The 21,311-nt window shown below is 35.3% G+C and overlaps 1 protein-coding gene across 1 annotated transcript in view; it reads left to right on the forward strand.

Annotated features, from left to right (window-relative positions):
* The window catches only part of NAALADL2 (N-acetylated alpha-linked acidic dipeptidase like 2), a 217,548-nt gene that overhangs the window by 101,668 nt on the left and 94,569 nt on the right, over positions 1-21,311 (forward strand). The window contains exon 8 of the mRNA XM_085301193.1: positions 14,748-14,894. Coding sequence (XP_085157319.1) covers positions 14,748-14,894 — 147 coding nt within the window. The remainder of the gene's footprint in view (positions 1-14,747; positions 14,895-21,311) is intronic.

Consider the following 21,311-nt stretch of genomic DNA (forward strand, 5'->3'; position numbering starts at 1 on the left):
AGCGTTTTTCTGAGATTAATATTCCAAGATTTCCATCTTGGTATGAAGTGGATGGAAATCTTTCACACAGTAATATACATACTCTCTCTTGTATTTTGTATGGACATCTAATTTAATAATCATATAACATGAAGTTATATAAGGAGAGTTAATTTATGTAGCTTGCCACTTTCTCTTGCTTGAGGTTCACTGCACTTAAATATCCACAGAATTGTTTTAGCAGGTATTTTTCATAATAGATAAGCTGTGGAAAAGGTTACTGTACTCAGAAACATTTCAAAATTGAGACAAATTCTAAAATTTATTGACTATTCAATCTGATTTAAGTATAGAAGTATAATAACTTGCTGTTGAAAAGTCGTGTATATGTTGATTAGTCTTTATATAATCTTCTGAATGACTCTTGCATAGAATTTGCTTCCACCTGTGTGTATATTAGCCCAGTAGTTTAAGTAGTGGTATATATCATGTACTGAGCTAGTACTTTTTGCATCTTTTGAAAACAGAAATTTCCACTAGACAGATTGAGCCAGTTACTGTTTACTTGTTTGCATGAAGTTTAGCTGCACAATATGCTTTTAAATTTATTTTAAAGTGTTTGTAGATAGAACTTCATTATGAGTTATGTTTTAGTGAACTATAATTAATACCAGATTGACTTGATAAAATAGTTCCTAACTAAATACAATAATGAGGTAGTGGTTCTTGGTTAGAACTAGGAAGTACTCTGTGTAAATTAACAGCTGATTTTTTTTTTTTTTTTTAATTGGAGCTCATTCATAGGCATTCAAGAAGAAAGGGGTCCTAGAAACTCTTGATTTTGTTCGATGTTAACTCTGGTAAGAATCTTTTGCTCTGTTTTTTGCATCCTAAAATGACATTCTCAGATGAACGTAATTCTAAAACAGTGCAGTCTCTCTAAAGGACCAACTGAATTTTGAATTAGTTTTTATTGCATCGGTAGCATTCTCAGATTAACTAATAGGGAATCATAAAAACTTATAGAGGAGAAGTCATTAAACATCATTTTGTTGAACCTTGATCTTCCTATGTGAACATTGCGTTTTTAAGTTTTTGCAAAGTCTGTGATTTGAATAGCAAGTTTTTCATCATACTTAAGGGTAGTAGTTGTTATTTTCTGCTAAAATACAGTGTGAATTTAAACTTAGAGGCTTAAGGGAGAGTAATTGTAGGGCATACTTGCAGTGTGAAGCAAGGACGGAGCGATCGTTTCATGTCCTAAGGCAAAATGTGACTGTGTTGTCTAAAGCAGAGGCACAGGATGTAACCAGAATATTGTAAAGCAGTCTGAAGATAAAACTTCACTTACTTTTATATTTGAAACCAAATAGATAACGTGTGGAATTACAGACATTATTAAACAGCTATGCCATCCTGTGGGGGAATTGAAGAGGAGGGTGAAGTAGTTGTTCTCTAGGGTCTCATGATCCTGTAAGCCCATGGAGCCCAAAATACAGGAAACGAACTGTTGGCTAAATGAGCTATGTGACCTGAAATAYGGAAACTGAGCGTGTTTCAGAGCTAGAAAAGTTAGTGCTGCATCAGCATTAAAAAGAAGTGCAAAGACCTTTATTGATTGATTAATTTTGATAATAACCCAAGCTAAAATAGAGTGATAATTGATTTGAATGTAATGTGAAAGAAGGAAGGCAATTAATGCCTGTCATTTTTTTCACAGAGAACACATTGCCTTGTCATGAAACTTTTTCATCTGCCATAGGAATTATATATTTACTCTATAAAGGTAACTGCACAGAGTTTTATGGAGCATTTTTTATGGTACTTTAAGGAATGCAGAATAAAGCCAGCACTTTAGGATACTAGTTAATAACATGGATTCCAAATTTACACAAGTTAACTGATAGATCTTCAACAGATATTACCTGTTAATGGAGATCATCACTGAATAGATTTTCTTCTACCAGCATTTTTCAGGCAGCAGCACTAGATTCAGTACTAATCAGCACTTTCATTACTTATCTGATAGAAAATGACTACTCTTAAAATACTTGAATGGTGTGGCATAAAGAATAGCGTAAGAATCGAAAACTGGAAACTAAAACCATACAGACTCAAATGTGAACTGACGTGCACCATTTTAAGAGAGAGGAGAATKAAATATCACAATAAATTACATTTTAAATTATGGAGTATTCATCCAACTCAGTTTCTTTAGATAAAGATGGGCTTTTTTCTGTAAGGTTTTGTAGACCCATGAAAACAGCTGATCTCGGTAAAAGAATATTCATTTTTATTTTTTGAAAGGAAAACTTTCAAGTAAATGATACAATGTTYGGGTTTCGCTTCAAACCCACAAATCTTAAACCATTGCAGAAAAGATACGAATAAATCTGGTTATGTCCATATATAGTAGGACCATGGTTATTGTCACTTAAGTATCAACAACCAGTACAGTATAAATCATGTCGTGACAGTCTGTCACCTCTATTTTGAAAATGCATGTGCATCTGCTTGACTTTGTGAATAACACTCTTGAGCTTAGGGAACAGTTCATATCCATGAAATTATTTGCATATGCAATTATAGCAGTGTTGTATCCATGGAAGCTGGTAAAAAATAAACTCCACGTTCTCTTAACAAAATTCAACCTTGTTTTCAGTCCTTTAGTGCTTGATGTTAAAGAGAAATCAGAATATTCCTGTTAATTACTATAGATAGGTTTTGGAGATAGCCCAGATAATAGTCTTAATTTTTCAGGGTGCAAAAGGAAACATCAATCTGTGACGAGCTTTGGGGAATAGTTTGCTGTATGTGTTCTGTTCATCATCATCTTTACAGAGTTACCTGGACCAGATAGATCAGTTTCTTGTGTCTGACTAAAACTACATTTTATCCAATTAGTTGAACTTGTTTTCTTGAGCCTTAGTAGTATTTCACAGCTCTTGAAATTGAAGCTAAATAAATTTCTATTGTTAACCAGAAAGAAAAGGACATTTGGTTGTAGTGGCAGTAATACTTTCCTGCTCTAGCATTTTTCTTCTGCTTTACTGCTCCTGAAATAAAAAATTATTTCTGTCTAGCATAGAGGCGATCCAGGCAATACTTTTTCATAGCATAAGTAGATAGAGCTGGAAGAATCTAGTCAGGGAAAGTGTTAGAACATTACACCCTGTAAGTGAAGGTTTACAGCAGTCTGTTTGTCCCAAAGTCTACTGCTGTAGAAAATGAAATTGTATAGCATCTTTTGGATATTTAATTTGTCTCACAGTGGAGCCAGAGAACAGTATTTGTGGTGCCATCTGCCACACTTAAGTGTGTTTTATGGTTATCTTTCTGAAAAATGCAGTTAATATGGATAACTTCACATTTTAAGTGCAAATACTGTTTATTATTCCATTTACTCTTTCTGTAAAGTCCAAGAGAGGTTTGTATAAAAAAATATGATGGTGGCATATTGACTTTTATGTTTTGTGTGGACTAATAGGTGTGAATTTCCTTTTCAAATGCTGAAAAATAATCGTAAGTTCTAACTGCGGAAAAATAATTATATTTTGTTCATGCTTAGTTGCTATCAAGAATTCAAATGCCAGACCAGAGGTCTTAGGGCAAGGTAAAGCAGTAAATTACTTTGGCTTTATTCCAGGGTTGTACCATCAGGAGAGAGCTGCAATAATTCAACACCATGGCAAGAAAGTTCCTCCACAGTATTACATGTGATTTTCAGTGATTTGTTCCAAAAAAATTATTCCTTTATGTATGTTGTAATTGACCTTGCTCAAGTCTTCGATTATAATAACAAACCAGAGCATATGAATCAAATGAAAAGCTTAAAAGAAGCGAGGATAGGCATGTGGATYTTGGTTACCATAAATCAGCATTAGTGTATTGAAGTCTCGGAGGCTACGTTAATTTACAGTGCAAAAAATGTCACTGAGATGACCAAAGTTGTTTGGGGGCTTGAGAGGGAACGCTAGAACTTTTTAGTCATCCTTCTATGTGGAGCATGTCRCAAAGTGAACTGTGGCTAGTCAGATTTTCTGCTCTGAGAATAATACCTTCTGCTGTTTCAAACAACATTCAAAATGTAATCGCTTGTAACAGAGGGGGGGTTTTTGAGTCCAGTAAAGAGAGCACAACACTGTGGTACTGTTTTGGCTAACTGTTTGAGAGTCTGTGGTGGAGAGATAATTCACTGTAAATTCCTAAATAAAGGAATAGGCAGACATAGATTGATTTTCACTGGGGATCTGACACGTTGGACTTCCTAGGTCAGCTTTATGGTACGGCTCAGCAGGATGCCTTTGGTGTACTGATTTGCACCACTGGTAGCAAGTGTTCTTCTGGCGAGTTCGAGCAGTTTTCTGGCAGAAATATTGTAGACCAGCCAACTCAGAAAGAAGAGTAACATGTGGATACTGGTAATTTTGGGGAAGATTATTAGAATGGTTATAGACAACTGTAGTGTTGGTGAGTGGATGGGGAAGAGAGACTATAATCCCACTGGTGTGAATTATTTAAAAGTACCATTTGACAGGTGTTAAATTGAGAACCATTAAGTCCAGGAATGTGCTACTATTAAACATTTTAAGTAATCAGAAAAGAGTTTGAGTGTATCCTTTAATTCTAAATACAAACATACMCTACTGAAAAATATTTTGGATTAAAAAGTAGATTGAAAATATAAACTATATAGAGAAAAAACAACCCCCTATGTGTTCAGTGTATTCAGAGCTGGGGTAGAGATGGTTTTCATCTCTTAAAATAAATTTTTTGCCAGGTGTTTGTCATAACGCACTGTGGTCGTAAACTGCTTTCTGAATTTTATCTTTAACAGTAGTAGTATATTAAACATTCAAGCTGAGCCTGTCGCCATGGAAAATAAGTCATTAAAGTTACTTTACCTTAGATGCTGGAGAGCCTGGTTTTTATCTGTGTTGAAAGCAGAATGTGGGAGAGGTTTAGATGCAGTACTTGGTAGATTGTTGTGGTTGATACATCCAGGAATCTGGGGCAAAATGATGCTTTGGAGAAACACAGCTAACAGCTATTTTCTGTAATTTCTTAATTACTTTTGTTAAACCTTGTAATCTCTATATTTTTCAAGTACTGAGATATTCAGAACATTCTTAGTAAGTCTTGCCACTTACGTAATTTGTACTATGCAATTTTAGCTTTAAATATTCTACTGCACTGAAATTTTCTTATCAAATGGGATCATACTGGCTTGATTTTTACCTTGCTTGTAAAAGCCATGAAAATTCCCAGCAGTTTGTTCTAGGAGTTAGCAGTAGGTGTATCTGCGTTAGGGTGGCATGTGACTTCAGTCTAGGTGTAGGAAAGATAAATGTAATTCAGTATCAGTTACAAGCATCAAGATTCAGAGAAAGACTGAGTAGAAACAGATGAAGAAAAAGTCCAGCAGAGAATATTAAATACACACTGTATATTTTTTTAGCCTGATTTTTGTTTTTATCACAAATTTGAAGTAAATTTTGCATCTCGAATGTGATTCAATCCTATGTCGTTCCATAATTACGAAGATCTTGCACTGGTGGTTGATCTTTTTCTTAAAATAAGACAGTGTTTTAAAACAAGCAAATGCACCTTAATAGAAAAGAAAGCCCTGAACAATCAATGCAGGCTCATGCTTATCTGATGTTTCATGATTGTAAATTAAATCAAAAATAATACTAATTTGTAAAGKAGTACACCAAACATATAGCTTTCCTCTGCATTACTTTATAACCACTGATGTTATAGTCTCCCAATTTTRTTAGGAAATCACCATTAAAGGAGTAAAATTGTTTGAAATTTTTTTGAAATGTGAAACTGGAGTTTTATGTAGTAGCACTTCAAGTTGCTTAGTTAAACGTAATGTTCCTTGGTTCAATGGAAATCTGATAAAAGTACCAGAACTAGGTCTTGGTTAATCTCAGTTTGATCTGACCTTTCCTAAGCATTGCAGTTTTCACAGTTTTCAATTTACTTGGCCTGCCTGTGTGGAAAAGGTCTTTTCCTTGATGCAGGGTACCGGTATACATTTTTAAAGAACGTTTCTTTTAAAGCTTCTCAGAGTAGCAGTTAACACTTGTGAAAATACAGTATTCTTCCCACACAGGCTAAAAGAATAATTCTCTTGGAATTTCAAGATGCAGTGCTTTCACATGAGAAAATACGGAGTACATTGGGGGATTTCAAATGGACTAATGGAAATCCCCTGGCACCTGTAGTGATCTACTTGAGAATCTCCTAAATCGTGATGGRTATCAGAGGAATTGAAGATGGTGCTAAACTCCACAGAGATACTTCCTGTCTCTGGTGTCCTTAAATGAGTATTAGTTGTTCTTGCAAGAATTCTTATTCGCTGGTGACAGATGTGCTGTTCAATAAAATGTGTGTACGTGTGTGTGCATGCACACATGGATGGGAAATGGACAAATGTCTCATTTTACTTGAAAATAGCAAAGAAGCAAATCTAGGGAGYTTTCTCAGAATTAAATGCATCTTTTGTGTGACTGCTTTTGTAGTGCTAGAGAACAGTTTCATTAGGAGTCTTTGTGTTGCCCTTAAAAGTAAAGTAATAGTATTCAGATATAAATATTAGAATATTTATAATGACACTTCATAATATTTAAATTAAAATATTCATGAACTGGAATTACACAATTGTGGAGACAATAAGGATCCAACATTTTATTCCCTTGTTTATTAAACTTTTTATTCTAAATGTAAACTTAATTAAAAGCATCAGTCTTTAATCACTCTGCCACAGAAAATTTGTTTGTGTGGTTCTAATCATATTTATCTTACTCTGAACACTTAGTCAGTCTAAAAAGTGATCTTTTTTTCAGTGTCCATACATTTGTTACATGATTGTTGACTGAAATGTGCTGACAAATAGAATAAGTATTATTTGGTGAAACTGTTCGGTTGTAGTGCAGTATCTTGTATGGCATTAGCAAAACAAATCTGACTGTGAAACTGGATTCTAAATATTTTCTGATCTGCAGTCACTTCCAAAATAGATATAAAAGGCATGCACATGCATAGAAATTACTATCTTTAAACTATTACTCTCTATGCTTGTAATAAATATACATCTATAGGTTTTCGTATTAATTTAGTTTTGAGAAGTGTGTCGGAGAGATACAGGACTTCTGTTGTCTAATCTAGTCTACCTGGGGTCTTTTGTTGCATTTGTTGATTCAACAACAGATTCTGCAACTCTTTGTTTAGATAATTTCATTTTGTCTAGATGGTCTTAAGCTGAGGCTTCTGCTTCTCAAGTGTGTTTGTCTTRCACCAGTTAATAACACAGATGGTTATTCAGCTCAAGAAATAGAGCAAAATTATTCGTAAAGAAAAAGCATCTCTGCTGTATTTCCGAAGCTGTTATCAGTGATAATTTATAAAGATAATAGGTCATTCTTTATTTGTCCTGTTGAAAACTGTTAAATGTGTTAATCAACTTCACAAGCAGCTAAGGTCAGCTGGAGCCACGTTAAAGAAGGATGGTGACCCGAACTTAATGACTTAAGGGTAGGTGTCTCCGGGTGGAAGTTCAACTGTAGAAGAGCCCAACATCTTTTTTTTTTTTTTTTTTTTTTAATAGTTTGTACAAATTAAATGTATTTTATGGTCCATATAGTACTCTTCATTTTCTCAGATTTGTAATATGAGTCTTACGACATGATATTGAAAAACAAAATCATCTCCAGAGAAGTAAGATTACTTGATTATGAATATCGAGTGCGTCCTTGCATTGACATGAATCGCTGCTTGATTTCTGTCAAGCGATGTGTTAGTTTCTTCCAGTCTAAATGACTGGCACGGGGGAGACCAACCTGAGCAGCAATCAGTGATGTCAGTAGTGCTGTTTTGTGTATTTTACTCTAAGATTAACCAGCTGAAGAGGTATAGTTTGTTTGCTCTACAGCAAAGAGTTGGTTGTTAAAGAGCATGCCACTGATAATTAATTTTTTTCTCACCTACATAAAAGCTAACATTTAAAGGATCATTAAGTAGGATCTCACTGTACCTGGTGAAGTAATGCATAGCAATTAAACTTTTTTTTCTGAAATGGGAATTTCAGAAATTATTTTGCATATATAAAAGTAAAGACTCCTGTGGACTGTCAAAATTAAAATTAAGCAAATTATTAAATCATAAAGATTTTATTTTTGTAAATGACATCATTTTAAGCAAAGAAGTAGTGAATATGTCAGTGAAGAAACTACAGAGAGAGCAGCAAGCCAAAGCGATACAAGATTGCTCTAACATACTGATTGACAAGTTTATTTGTCATTGGAGAACTTGTAAAATGTTTTTATGTCCTATGTTTAATTGCATTTCTACAGATTTGCATTGGTGTAGGAAGATCAACATATGATCTAGTGGAGTAATAAACAGGTATTTGCCAGTGTAGTTTCAGTCATGTGTCTAGTTGCTGGATTTAATTCCATAAAGCTGGTATTAGACTTTATTTAGTATTACTTTTGGCTGCAAAACAATAATAATACAAGAAATAACCCCATGAATTGGGAGGATGAACAAATTTTAAATACCTAATGCTAAATACTCTGAGAAATCTTATGAATTTAATTTTTGAATATTTATTTAAGAGACCTGTCAGTAGACTCAAAATCAGCACAGAACAATGAATGATTATGTAACAGCATTTAACACACTGCTTTGCAGCTTGACAGTTTTATACAATATCACAATGTTTATAGCTTGCTAGTTTAAAGATACATAGACATATGTCCCCTAGTTAAATCAAAGAGTCATTACAATTTGCTGCAAAAATACTATGCAAGTATCCCTCTCTTCTTCACTGTGCTTTTTACAGGAGTTCATAAAGGCCTGGAAATTTTCAGTCCAACCTGCATAATCAAGTATCTCCATTCAGTTGCATAAATGAAGAAGTTCAATCTTGTTTGAGATGTGGCATGCTGCATTCTTGCAGCTGCTGTCTTAGTAGGATGTGAGGTTCTCAGACGTCTTGCTTTAAGCCTGTGTGAATGTCCCAGGACATTTCAAGTGGCACTGGATACTTATATTGAGGCAACTGAGTTAAGCCTGAAGTGTTCCACCATCTAGTTACTGCCGTCCAGTCTCCCATCCCTCCCGTAGCTGCCATCGTTCTGCTAACTTAAATGCTAAGAGTATCTCATTTTTCCTCTTATTTCAGGGAATACTTGCTGGWTTTTTTTTTCTTATACTGTTAAAAATATTTAAAAAAAARAGAAAAAAGGCAGAGTAGAGAAGCTTCCTTTGCTGATCCTCTAACTTACCTTCTTGGCACTTCCCACTTCTCTGTAATCTTTCACTTTCCCTTGTCTATTGTTTTTTTTTTTTTTAGTCTTCAAAACAGTTTTTCATTTTGTGATTCCCCCACTTTTTGCAATGAACAAGACTCTCCATCCCCCTCCATCCTCACTTCCTTCACACACACAAATCACAGCAGTTCTTAGTTGCTTTGATTTGTTATTATTTGTGGAGTATACAGCATGCTATATGATGGGGCTGTTATTCCAAACTTTCTTGCATTGATCAAGTTAATAGCTTGCCTTAGTTTTAGTAACATTTCACTGGAGGAAGAGTTTCATTAATTATAGGACATTATTATTCTTTATCTTAATATAGTCCATGAATTTTGGGAAGCATTTCATTGTTTAATGAATGCAAAACACACTGCATGAACTTCACAGTCACTGCAAAATGCTTGAAGAATGCTGATGTTTTAGAGTCTGCTTAATGATGAAATGAATTGGAAGAGAACAGTATTTTGCATGTGAAAATATTTCCTGTATCAGTGTAGTACTAAATATTTATTTTTGAAATATACATCCAGTACTAATCATCATCAGGCATTCGTAKGTGTCAGACAGTGGAAGCTGAACAGGCAGTTTAACTCTTCAAATACCGTGAGTATTGATTTGGACACTGCTGCCATAAAAACAGGAATATTTTACCATGAGGGATGGTGATCTAAAACACAGAAATCCACACACATGTTATTGTATTCTTAATCTAAGATTAACATTTCATATGTAACATTTCATACATAATTATTTTATTGATGTTATACTGAGGGAAAGAAAGTAAAAGATTATTTATGAGTAGTTAAAATGGAGTGTAGTGAAGTATTTTCTAATGGACAGAGTGCTGGCTAACGGGCAATGTTGGAATTCTGAGAAAGGAGCATGTCTTTTCTGTTCCGTTCCTCTGTGTTAACAGCAACAGTGGAGGTTGGCATATATTGAAAAATAAGAGAGTCTATTATCATTTTTTTCTCTGAGAAGCAGTACAAAAAGAGGAACAGTGTCAAAATACTGTTATTTAGCTGCATCTCTGCAGTAGAAGAAATAACATTTCCATTACTTCTCGTAGTTAACCTGCATGGAAGCTCATTAACTTTTTTGGCTCTGTAACCTTGGTAGTTTATTGTAAAATTAATCTCCTTAATAAGATGACAATAATGATCCAGCTTTTTATGTTCTTGACACTAAGCTAACAAATTTCAGGTTATAGGTGAGATGGCAGTAATGTAAAATACCATAGAACTTGATCTGTACAGGTCCACCAGTTGACTTGTCACGTATTAGATTAAAAGTTTCAAACATTCTTCACTGTGGGAAATGCTATTCACTGTGTGAAACCTTATTTTCCTTTTCTGCTTTGCAGTGACAGTGACATTTTGTTTCTTCCCAAACATGAATGCCATTATTGCCACTCAAGTGTATAAGCAACCCCCTTATGTTCCTAATTAGTGTCTCAGAGACGAGTCCACGTTAAGATCTACTCCAGAAGCTATTGAAGTAAAGGGAAACTTTCCTTTTAGCTGCTGTCTTTGTGCTACATTTGAGTTTTATCTGAAATTAAATACTGCCAAGATGTATATGATGTTATAATTAAAGTGTCTGAAAACATCAAACTCAAGATAGCTGTGAAAAAAGGAATGAGTAATATCTTATTTCTGTTTGAGACAGTATCCTCTCTGTGACATATCGGTCAYACTAACATGGTTAATCTGAAATAGAACAGATACTTTTACAAGATTAAAAAAAAAAGAATTGATATCTGATGTGGGATAAAATGTCTAGGATCTTGGGGGGAGGGGGAATTCTTCCAAATGTACCATTTCAGAAATCGTTTGCACAATATAACATATGYGTGTGTATCATAAAATCTAGAAATAGTATGAAAATCAGGAACCTGAACAGCAAAAAACTGAAAAGAAAGAATGATTTGTAAAGTAACTTGAATGCATTAGCAAATTAATGAATGAGGAAAATAGGACCTTACCTTCCTGCAGTATATCATAAATGATTGGGGACGAAGAGGGGAAGATCCAGTGAAGGCAAAGCTGATATTTATAAGGACTAGACAAATATTTACCTAATGTAATGTCCTGTGAAAATGTGGTCAAATCTGAAAGGAGAGCTAACTTTCCAACCTACATGTTAAAAAACTAAGACCCTTCGCAACCTAATACAGATCTTCTAGTTTTCAAGAGGTATTAAGGACTTAATAGATTCTGTTGCAGAATTTTCAGAATTTTAAAAATAAAAAAATAGAGAAAATAACTTTATATTAGCATAWAGGTAATATGTCTGCTCCTCCTTCTTTAGAAAGGGCTCTAGTKGTTCCTGCCTCCATCTGGATTAGGTGTCAGGAGTCTGAACAGGGTCCATAGTCRCTTTCTTTTGTTTTTCCATCAACTGCTGAAAACCCTCTTACCATCTGCAGTCTGGAATTCCACGTATAAATGCTATGTCCACTCTGTCCATCAGTCGACAGCTTACAGTACCTTAAAAAAAGTATCTGAAAAGCCCCATATCTTATCTGAAAGCCCCATAACAAGTTTTAGATATAAATAAATAGAAAACAGCAAATCTTCTGAGGCATTCTTAAATGAAAAGTTAATGTTTACGTAATGGATTGAGAAGTGTGAGGATTTAGATATCAAAACAATTGCATTCATTTTCCTGCTCCATTTTCTTACATCTGTGAGGTATTTGTTATGCTTATGTTGGTTCTTACCGTGATGCCAAGTGTCACTTCTAATGATTAATTTAAAAAAAATGAATTCTGAATAGACGGTCTAGGAAGCTATATAAGTTCGTAATCTGAGTAGGAACACTTTACTCAGTGGCATTACCCTGAAGAACTTTGCTGCCATCATGTTTAATGAGAGCCGGGATCAGGTCTTCTGGAAAGAGGGGACTCTTCCACRTAGTATGTAGCTTATTTTTGGATCAGTGTGTCTTGTCTGCCCTGTTTGTCTGTGATACTGAATTGTATTGCATTTGTCATTTAACACTGTGATTTCCTTTGGTAGCTAATTCTGGGTTTTGTGTATTTCGGAGATTTCCTGTTTAAACTAAAAGGTGTTTCACATCATTCAGTGTACTTTTAAACATTAAAGGAAGAACAGACTCCTCATCGTTATTTATGCAACTTACTCAGATGCGTTGGCTGGTATAAGGAAGTTAGGATACAGTCTGATCTACATCGTAGTATAGTGCCAACATTTTTGCAACACTTAGACTTCCTAACGTTCCTGAAAGGAGCAGCCACTTAAGTAGAAGTCTTCTGTACAAGCCTGTGTGTAAAACTATATGCGTGTTTTTATGCATGAAAGTGTGCTGTAAAGTCTTTCTGCCTTTGAAGGACTGTAGAAGGTAAAGTGTGGTTATTTAAAAATATCCATTGAGACGATGTATACTTCAGGCTTTTGCTATTTCTACTGTAGCTTCAGTTTTTCAAATACGAAGTTACTGAAGACTGTGTGATAGAGTAACTGTTCAGTCTTAGGGAGCCCACGGAGTGAAGACGTTGGAAGGGACAGCGAAACACAGACTGCTTTGTATTGCAGCATGTTGGCAAGAAACCCAGCTAGTTGAAAAGCAGAGCTTTGTCTTTTTTGGTTAATCACAAGAGAGCTGAACACATTAAACAGAGCACCTGTCCCAAGACATTTAGTGCGGGGTCTGGCTGATACCCTAATAGTAGAGAGTGAGCGGATTTGCATGTCCTTGGGCAGCCGTACTGGGATGTTGTTGCCTGCCTTCACAATGTGTTTGAAAACTTCCTTCTAAAGGCTGTAAAGGGGGAGCTGAAGGAAGCACAGGAGCAAAAGCCATCAAGTTAAAAATCTTGTTAAAAAAAAAGTCTAAGAAAAAATAAATTTAAAAAAATCTTAAAAAATCAAGTTAAAAATACTTCTATCTGAATGTTTTGMCAGCAGTGACTTAGAAGTAACATCTAGTATTGGTGATACCTTAATATGGCATACAAAGCCAGGATTTTGGCTGCTAAAAGTTAYGTTGTTCTATTGATATTTTTAGAGGGGTACAATTCACAAAGTGGTAGACTATATACAGAAGGGATATTTTGTTTCTCCTTTGACTGTGCAGGTCAGTCTTTTTGGATGGATTTTCACACTGTGTCTTGCATGAGTGTAAGAATAGTGGGAAGAGAAACATATAATAATAAAAGAAGAGAGAGTAGCATTTCAAAAATACTCATAGAACGGAAGCTATTTCTGGAAGCTGCTTTAAAATAGCAGCCCTTACTCTGAGCCCTTACTCATTCTGGGTAGTATTTAATTGCATGCTTTGTAGCACTGAAGTGAAACTGTGAAATAATAATTATGCTAATTTATATATGGAAAAATACCAAAATTTGTCTCTCTGTAACTCTTTAAACATTTTCATACTGAACCCAGGAACTTTAATATGTAAAATCTGGTATATGTGAGTATTAGAGGAGGACAAACCTCAAACTACTCTTGTAGTAAGCTAGTGATTTAGTAGGTGGGTCTGAGGAAGTCATGTTATACTATATAAGCTGCCAGCCTAATGTAAATAATCTCTTGTACTTTAACCTTTTAAGAGTCTTCAAAAGAAACCRAAGTATTCTATAATAAGTGTGGAAAGCTTTTGTGCCTACTGTTTAAATGTTTAATATYCTGATGTATTTGAAAGCTATGTTATTATGTGGCTCCCATACCTAGTCTTGGGGTTATTTTCCAGTTTTCATCCAACATTTATTTCAGTTGCGTTGCTAAGATTTCARCATTAAATACCTCTGTGAAAGAAATGTAAACATGTCAATGGGTAGAATTGTTTTAAGCAATTACCCAGAAAATGTGTATTTATGTGTTTTCAGTCTTTTCATTCCTTTTTTCTCTTAACCCTTAATCTGCAATTGCAGCGAGTTCTTTACATTGCCAGCTTTTCGTGGAATGTGGTATTTTGTATATAATGATCTGATTCAACTTTTTGCTGTTGGAGAGCATGCTATTAACTGGGTAAAGGATTGGTTCCTTTGTAGACATTAAAGATCTCAGAGCATGCTCTGAAAAGGCAGCATGATGACTTCCCATCTTCTGCTTGGTACGGGTAATTTCACAGGATTACCAAAGGCAAATTCACTTCCTGTGCTTTCTTACCATTTTAATTAAATATGACCTTCATTGTTCATTGAAAGACTGAGAGATGTTGSAGCACACTGTTTATTCTCTGCTATGTCATGTTCCAAAGACTGTAATGTGTATCAGTAGAAGAGGAAGGATTTATAGCCCTACTTCCTTCTTAAGTGAGTATGTATCGGCTGACACGTGTGAGCACCAGTGTAAGCTCTGGCCTGGTTTTAAAATGCTTCAGGCTTAAGAAAGTTGTGTGAATGTTAGACATTGACATGAGCTGGTAGAATTTACTTGTAAGTAAGTAGAATTTTGATTTGTGTTTGTTTTTCAGAGCCAGAGCTTCAGCTGTGTGGACAAGACAAAATGTCCAGGATCTAATGTGAGTTCTGTGCAGATACAGGGGGATTCAGATTATTTCATCAACCATCTGGGAGTACCAGCCATGCAGTTTTCTTATGAAGACGTCAAAACATCAGAGGTAGTTACAAACAGACAAACAAACAAACAAAACCCCAGACAAACTGAGGATAGCAGAAATAGAAGTAGATTTTCTCAGGTTATATCCCTCCATACCAAATACGTTACAGTTGAAAATTACATTAGTACATTACATTTTATAGGCATACAGTGTTCAAAAAAAGAGGCAAATATTTAGAACAAATAAAAATAAAAAATTGCAGGAGAGTATTTTAAGAATGTTATATATTGATGGTATTACAGGATATATATTATCTAAACAAACTTTCCAGGCTGTTTCCCACATAGGAAAAATTAATTTTGATTTTTTTTTTCTCTGTGTGTGTTAAGACAAGGCAAGACAACCTTCATGATAAATGTTATGTCTGTATACTGTGGGCCAAATCTGACTCTCAACTATGTATGCCTGTTGTRAAGATCTGTGTGCTTAGTGAGCGTCTTCAAAACACTGTGTTTTTCAGGCCATTGCYGTCTGTTATCCATAAGATAAGTAGAAGGAGAACAGGTTGGAATTAGATAAGAATAAGCTGTTAGGAAACTTTGTCCTTTCTYGTCCTTCACTACTGTAGGTTATACTTGTACCTGAACAGCTCTGACTTAACTTCAGTTAAGTTTAACTGCAGATCGGGAAGCCTAGCAGTAATTATTTCAAGAGCCACAGAATGGCTTAAATTGAGAGAAAATACAGTCTGCTATTTCTTTTAGACTTCCGCTTATGCATCCATTGAAAATTGAATTATAAGACAGAAAGACTAGCTGTTTCTGAAATATGCACATAAATATAAATATGTTCTATCATATTAATATGATCACACAATTATTTTAAACTTCTAAATGGAAATTTTGTGTCCCCAAGTTGATCTGTACTATTGATGTGTGAAAGACAGACAGTTCACTTTTTATCAAACTGAACACAGCTAATCATCTACAAGTGAAACTTTGCTACTTAGAGTGGTCATGAAAAATAGTATGTTTCCGTATAAATGCAACTGTGTTGACTTCATTTTCCCCTTACTGCTGTTCTGTGCGTATCTTCCCATGTGCAGAGCTTGCCAAGTTTAGCAAGAAAGCTGAAACTATGTAGTAGAGTGGGAACACTTCACGACACTGTGTGCTAATATGCTTCCATATCACAAATGCCGAAAAGTACAGAAATATGCCAAATACTGAAGAAGTCATTGTGTAAATTAAGATAAATGTTGGTAAATATTTATATAAATTAGGAAACTGTTACATTATTACATGCATTAGGCAAAGTATTTTGTTTCAGATTAAATGCAGGGCCAAGACTGTAAAGAAAAGGGGAAGGCAGAAGCTCTATGAGAGCAGGGTTTGTGGTGGGCTTGTGGTCCAGTGCACATTTCTGCTGTCACTATGCAGCTGTTTGGTACACAGATATGTGTATACAGGATCTGTAGGACATAAGAAAAAAATGTACAAACTTCGGTATATCCAAACAGTAACTCTTTCCCAGCAACATTTGCAATATGAACACTGAAGGTTCCCTTGGCTATTTTTCAATCCTACGAAAGATGTTAACCTTATAGCTATACATTTTTGTCTCTTAGAATGACTAAGAAATATGATTAAATTTAAAAAATTCTCATTTTTTTTACTCTCATACAGTATATTTGATTTTCTATTGAAAATTTAGCTTTAATCCTACTTGCAAATTTATTTCCTGGGAATAAATTTACCATAGGTGTAATCTTCAGTCTTGAAAGTCGTGTACTGCACCTCTCAGACTGTAGAATGTCTTGACCTCATGATACCTGTTTTATGTAAGAAATAGATCTGTTAGCAAAATATGTAAGCTTATGTTGGCAAGTAGATGAGCTTTATATAAAAAAGTGATAAAATTTGGATTCTTTGGATTTTATTTTATTTGTTATTTATTGTAGTACTTATTAACATCTTAAAGCATTGCCTCATGTCTCCTGTAGTCTGCTATGTTATATCAGACAAGCAATCTGGGGACAGTTTGGGGATTCTGTTCTTCCTATCAAGTAGAAATAGTACTGTTCTAAGGCAGACAGAAATTATTCTGTTTGCAGCTGTACTGTTAAACATTGTTGAAGGTTCTGTTAGTGACTCAAAATACTCTTTTGAAGTGTAGGGAGAGTTTTTTTGTTTTTTTGTTTCCAAGCCATAGAGCTTTTTAAACTATGCCTCATCTCCATGGTAACTGTGTTTTTGATACTATTTCAGGTTAGTAATTCATTGGTGTGGATCTCTAAACCCAGCGAAGAGAAACTATACGATAGACGAGCTGGGAAGTCTTTCTTACCAGTTGCTTTTAAGTAATTTTTGCTTTTTGTTAGTTTTACAGCAAAACTAGATTTGGATTTGGGAAGACAGATTTCAGAAACTGGATATTTTGAAGTCTTACTGTAGACTATCCTTTTACCAGGTTGCTTTCCTTTACTGTCCCTTTCACTTTTGTGACCTGCTCAGGAAGGTCTTTTGTTTTGGAAAGCACACGAGTTGTTTGTTTTATCTATCTGTTAAACAGCATGCGGTATCACATAAAACTAATGCTTTTYGTGTAGGAACTATTCCACAGTCAAAAAACCCTTGTTTTTACAGCAAACTAGTCTAAGATCTGTGCCTATAGTCTGTCTGCAGAGCAGCAGTTGCAGGTCAGCTCTCAAAGTGCATTTCCTACACAGTAAGCATAATGCCAGTCCTCAGAGAGAAGGTTGTAAAAACTGTTCATTGGCAGGAACCTGAGGAGTAAATAAGAGGTAATAAAGTTGTAAGAGGAAACATTCACACCAGAAGAGTAAGTAAAACTGTCTCACTTGAAATTACCCAATACACTGAAGCACAGCCCCAGGGAGGGGAAATCTGCACGGCAAACACCAGCGGTCGGATCTGGAAGCTAGTAAAGTGCATTCTGAGTCATCAGCCACTAATATAGAAATGCACTGAGTAAAATGCAGTTTGTTTGTTTACTAGCAGAAAACACAGCATTTTAGTCTGCCAGTAACAAGTTAACTTGAAAGACTTCTTCAATTAGGGGGGAAAAATATATATATATTAACTCAATTTCCAGGGATTCTTATGTAGCTGCTGAAGGAAGCCTTTCTTTCCTGATCTCTGGTGCACTGGCTTTAGTAGTGAGAGTAAAGCTTTTTTATGTGAGGGTCACATTCTGATTTGCAATGTATTACGGGAAAGTCATCATTTAATTCACAAGACTGAYCAGCTGTTTCTAGTACTGCAGATTCTTTACTTACAGAAGGARTCATGCCAAGAAGCAAGCAGTTTTCCAGGCTATTCAAGTTAATGGTTCATTTTCAGCCGGGTGACCACGGAGAGCGCCCAGTAAGAGAGCGAATGCTGAGCCCGAGTCTGAGCTTCTSTGCTACCTGGAAGCCCGTGACTAGAAGTCTGTCAGTCCTCATCTCAGTCAGGAATAGTATTAGACATAATAGTTTACTATTGGTTTATCCATGCCTCCTCTTTCCACTTTCTTCTGTTTCTCTTATTTTTCCCCTCCATTTCTGTAAATTTTGCTTTATTTTTCATTTTATAAAAGCATCATCTCCCTAACATTTTTACTCTTATTGGTGGACCACCTTGAAAATGTAGTTTGCTCTTTTTTCAGATAAATTACCTTGCTGTGGCTGCCTAATGGTTGAATRTAAGAGAAGATATAATCTGAATTTGGCATGGTTTCAGTTAGAGATGTGATTGTTGAGCATTATAAATTAAATGACATTAGACTGTTCAGCATTTTGAAAACCTTCCAGTCATTTGCAAACATAAGCTGGTGCAGGAGTACTTTAAACTTTTTTCAAGACTGGAAGAGACTGTTACTATCACTTTTTTTGTGCTAGCAGTCTGCAGTTTCATGAGGAATMCAATTTTTAAAATTATAGCTAGATAATTTTATGTTATCTGCATAGTATTCAGCCTTCTCTGTGTGTCCCATTACATGACTGTAGTCAGATAACACAGACTCTTAAATTCCTTTTGCAGTAACATAGCAGGTTACATCAATGTTAGCATTATCATTTTGTTATGAGAAAACAATTTAGAGCACAATATTAAAAGAAAGTACTGTCTGTTTTTTATTATTTATTGATGGATACATATTTAGTATGAAATATTTAATGGTAGCTGTCCAAGTTTGGCTATGCAGGGCTTACAGAACATTTATTTTTACACCTAGGCCATAAAAATTGTTTTCCGTATCTTCAGTCAAACTTAAGTACAGGCAAGAAGTAGTATAAAAATTACCTGTCACATTATTCACAGGCTAGACGAAGATAGTGTAATACCATGGACCACTAAGCTAATTCAGAAGAAAAATGAAAAGAGGTTTCTTTATAGAAGGCATTTATTTGTAATATATGTAGAAGAGTTTAGAATTTTGACAGTTTGAGATTGTACCCTCTTTAGAGAGAATGCATAATGATTTTTATTTCTGTTGAAATATGCATAACTTTTTGAAGGTAACTTTCAAATTTCATTAGAGCTCTTAAAAATGATTTTTCCCCCCACAGTGGTGTAAAACAAAAGCTACTAAATCTTAACTCTTCAATCAGTGTGACTTCTCACTCATTTTACCATCTCCTTCCTCTTCCCTCTGCTTCCTCCTTTCCCCCATCTTTTCTTTCTTTTCATTATTCTTTGGGGAGATTTACTGCAGCTTCTTGATTTCATTGTTTACGTGCTTAGGCTTGACATATCATGCACTTCTTTCAGAAGAGCTCGAAAGCTCTCCAGTTCTTTGTTATCACAAAAGACGCGGAGGAGCTGACCTTGATGGAGAGAATTTAGAGTCTAGTTACTGAGAAATAACTCCCGTCTTGCATGCTGCTTTCATCTCTTTCGTGTGTTTGTGTTAGTGTAAAGGGGAGGCTCAGGTATGGAGCACTCCTCTCTGCATCTSGCTTGTGTCTTAAAAGACTGAATGGGAAGCTTATTGCTTATCTGCTTATTGCTTAAGCTGGTGCTTATCTGTATTTTTGACTGCGTGGGGATAACACTACATGTCTTTAAGTTTGGGGATTCTGGTGTTAGTGATTAGGAACTCAATTTTAATCCTGTATTTTGAGTTCCTTCAGCTGTTTTATTTCTTGTTTCTGTGTCTCTTTTAAATTGAACATACAGAGTAGTTGATGGCTACTGACTCTATTTCCAGATGAATACCTGTGTCCCTGACAGTTTTAAGTTCCTTTGTACTGTGTCTTACATTTCACARAACAAACCATGAAAATAAAGCTTGTTTCTGCATATCAGTGAGCTATGGCCATTTCTCTGGCTGCCAGAATTTCTCCAAARCTACTGTTTCTTTGAAAGAACAGTTTGGTACAGAATGGGCTGAATGTGTCAACAAAACTGAAAAGAGTCAGTAAACAATGTGCAGCTTCATGAGGAGGATAGGTAATCACCAGGGACACGAGCTCTATCTTTTAGCTACAACATCTGAGCTGCAACTTACTTGACAATGTAAAATGTGTCTTAATATGAAGCAGCTTGTGAACAAACCTTGATAGCTGTCACTGTAAATTTCTGACAATAGTCTCTTGCCTCCTCTCTAACAAGGTTCTTGTGAAGCATTATTGTGTACATATATACTTACAGTGAACTGAGGTGGCATTCGGGAAGGCAGCGTAGTCTGTGATCTAGCCTTGTCAGCCAACTCCATGTAAAGCARGAAGTTTAACTGCACACGCATACACATCCATCTGTGTGTGTGCCTATATCTAAACCAGCCATGGTTTGTCTGCTCTGTAAGTACGTTTAGACTAGCAGAAGTTGAAAGATACTTGTAAAGGAGTAAATGTGCATCAGCCTCAGAACAGTGGATTGCTTGGGAAACAAAGATTTCCTTTCTAAGCTGTCAATGGAGGGTTTTTTTCTGCTGCATTTACTCCTGGGATATTTTATGAACATTGGAGTAGAACTTTATGGTCAGCAAGGTGTAAAAATAGTGTTAGATACACTRTGTTGAAGAGAGAGGTTGCATTTTTGTCTATGGACAAGAGAGAAATTGCTGGTGAGYTTATTTAAAAAATAATARTAAAAAAATAAATAAAATAAAAGACTGGTCCAGACTGCTTCCAGCAGATCATCTTGGGACTAGTCATGAATAGGTGCAAGTGACAGTTACGCATGTGTCTTGCCTTTTCCACTTATGGTTATAATGTTTTTCTAATAGTCATGCTTTTTTTATTCATACTACATTTCATCTGACTGYCATAGTTTCYTTTTTTGCTGTTTRTCCTTAGGATATACTAGTGCTTTTTAAATCCTTCAATACATTCATCAGTTACTCACTTTAGTAGTCACCAGTAATACATTGATACATTAGTCTGTCTGAAGTGTGTTCTTACATATTCCCTTGGATGCTAATTTAGTTGAATTTGGTAGTGAGTGCATGCTGAAATTGCTAAGGTTAATGGAT

This window comes from Rhea americana, unplaced genomic scaffold (genome assembly GCF_003343005.1).
Source record: "Rhea americana isolate MKP2758 unplaced genomic scaffold, rheAme1 scaffold_174, whole genome shotgun sequence".
NCBI classification, from domain to species: Eukaryota; Metazoa; Chordata; class Aves; order Rheiformes; family Rheidae; genus Rhea; species Rhea americana.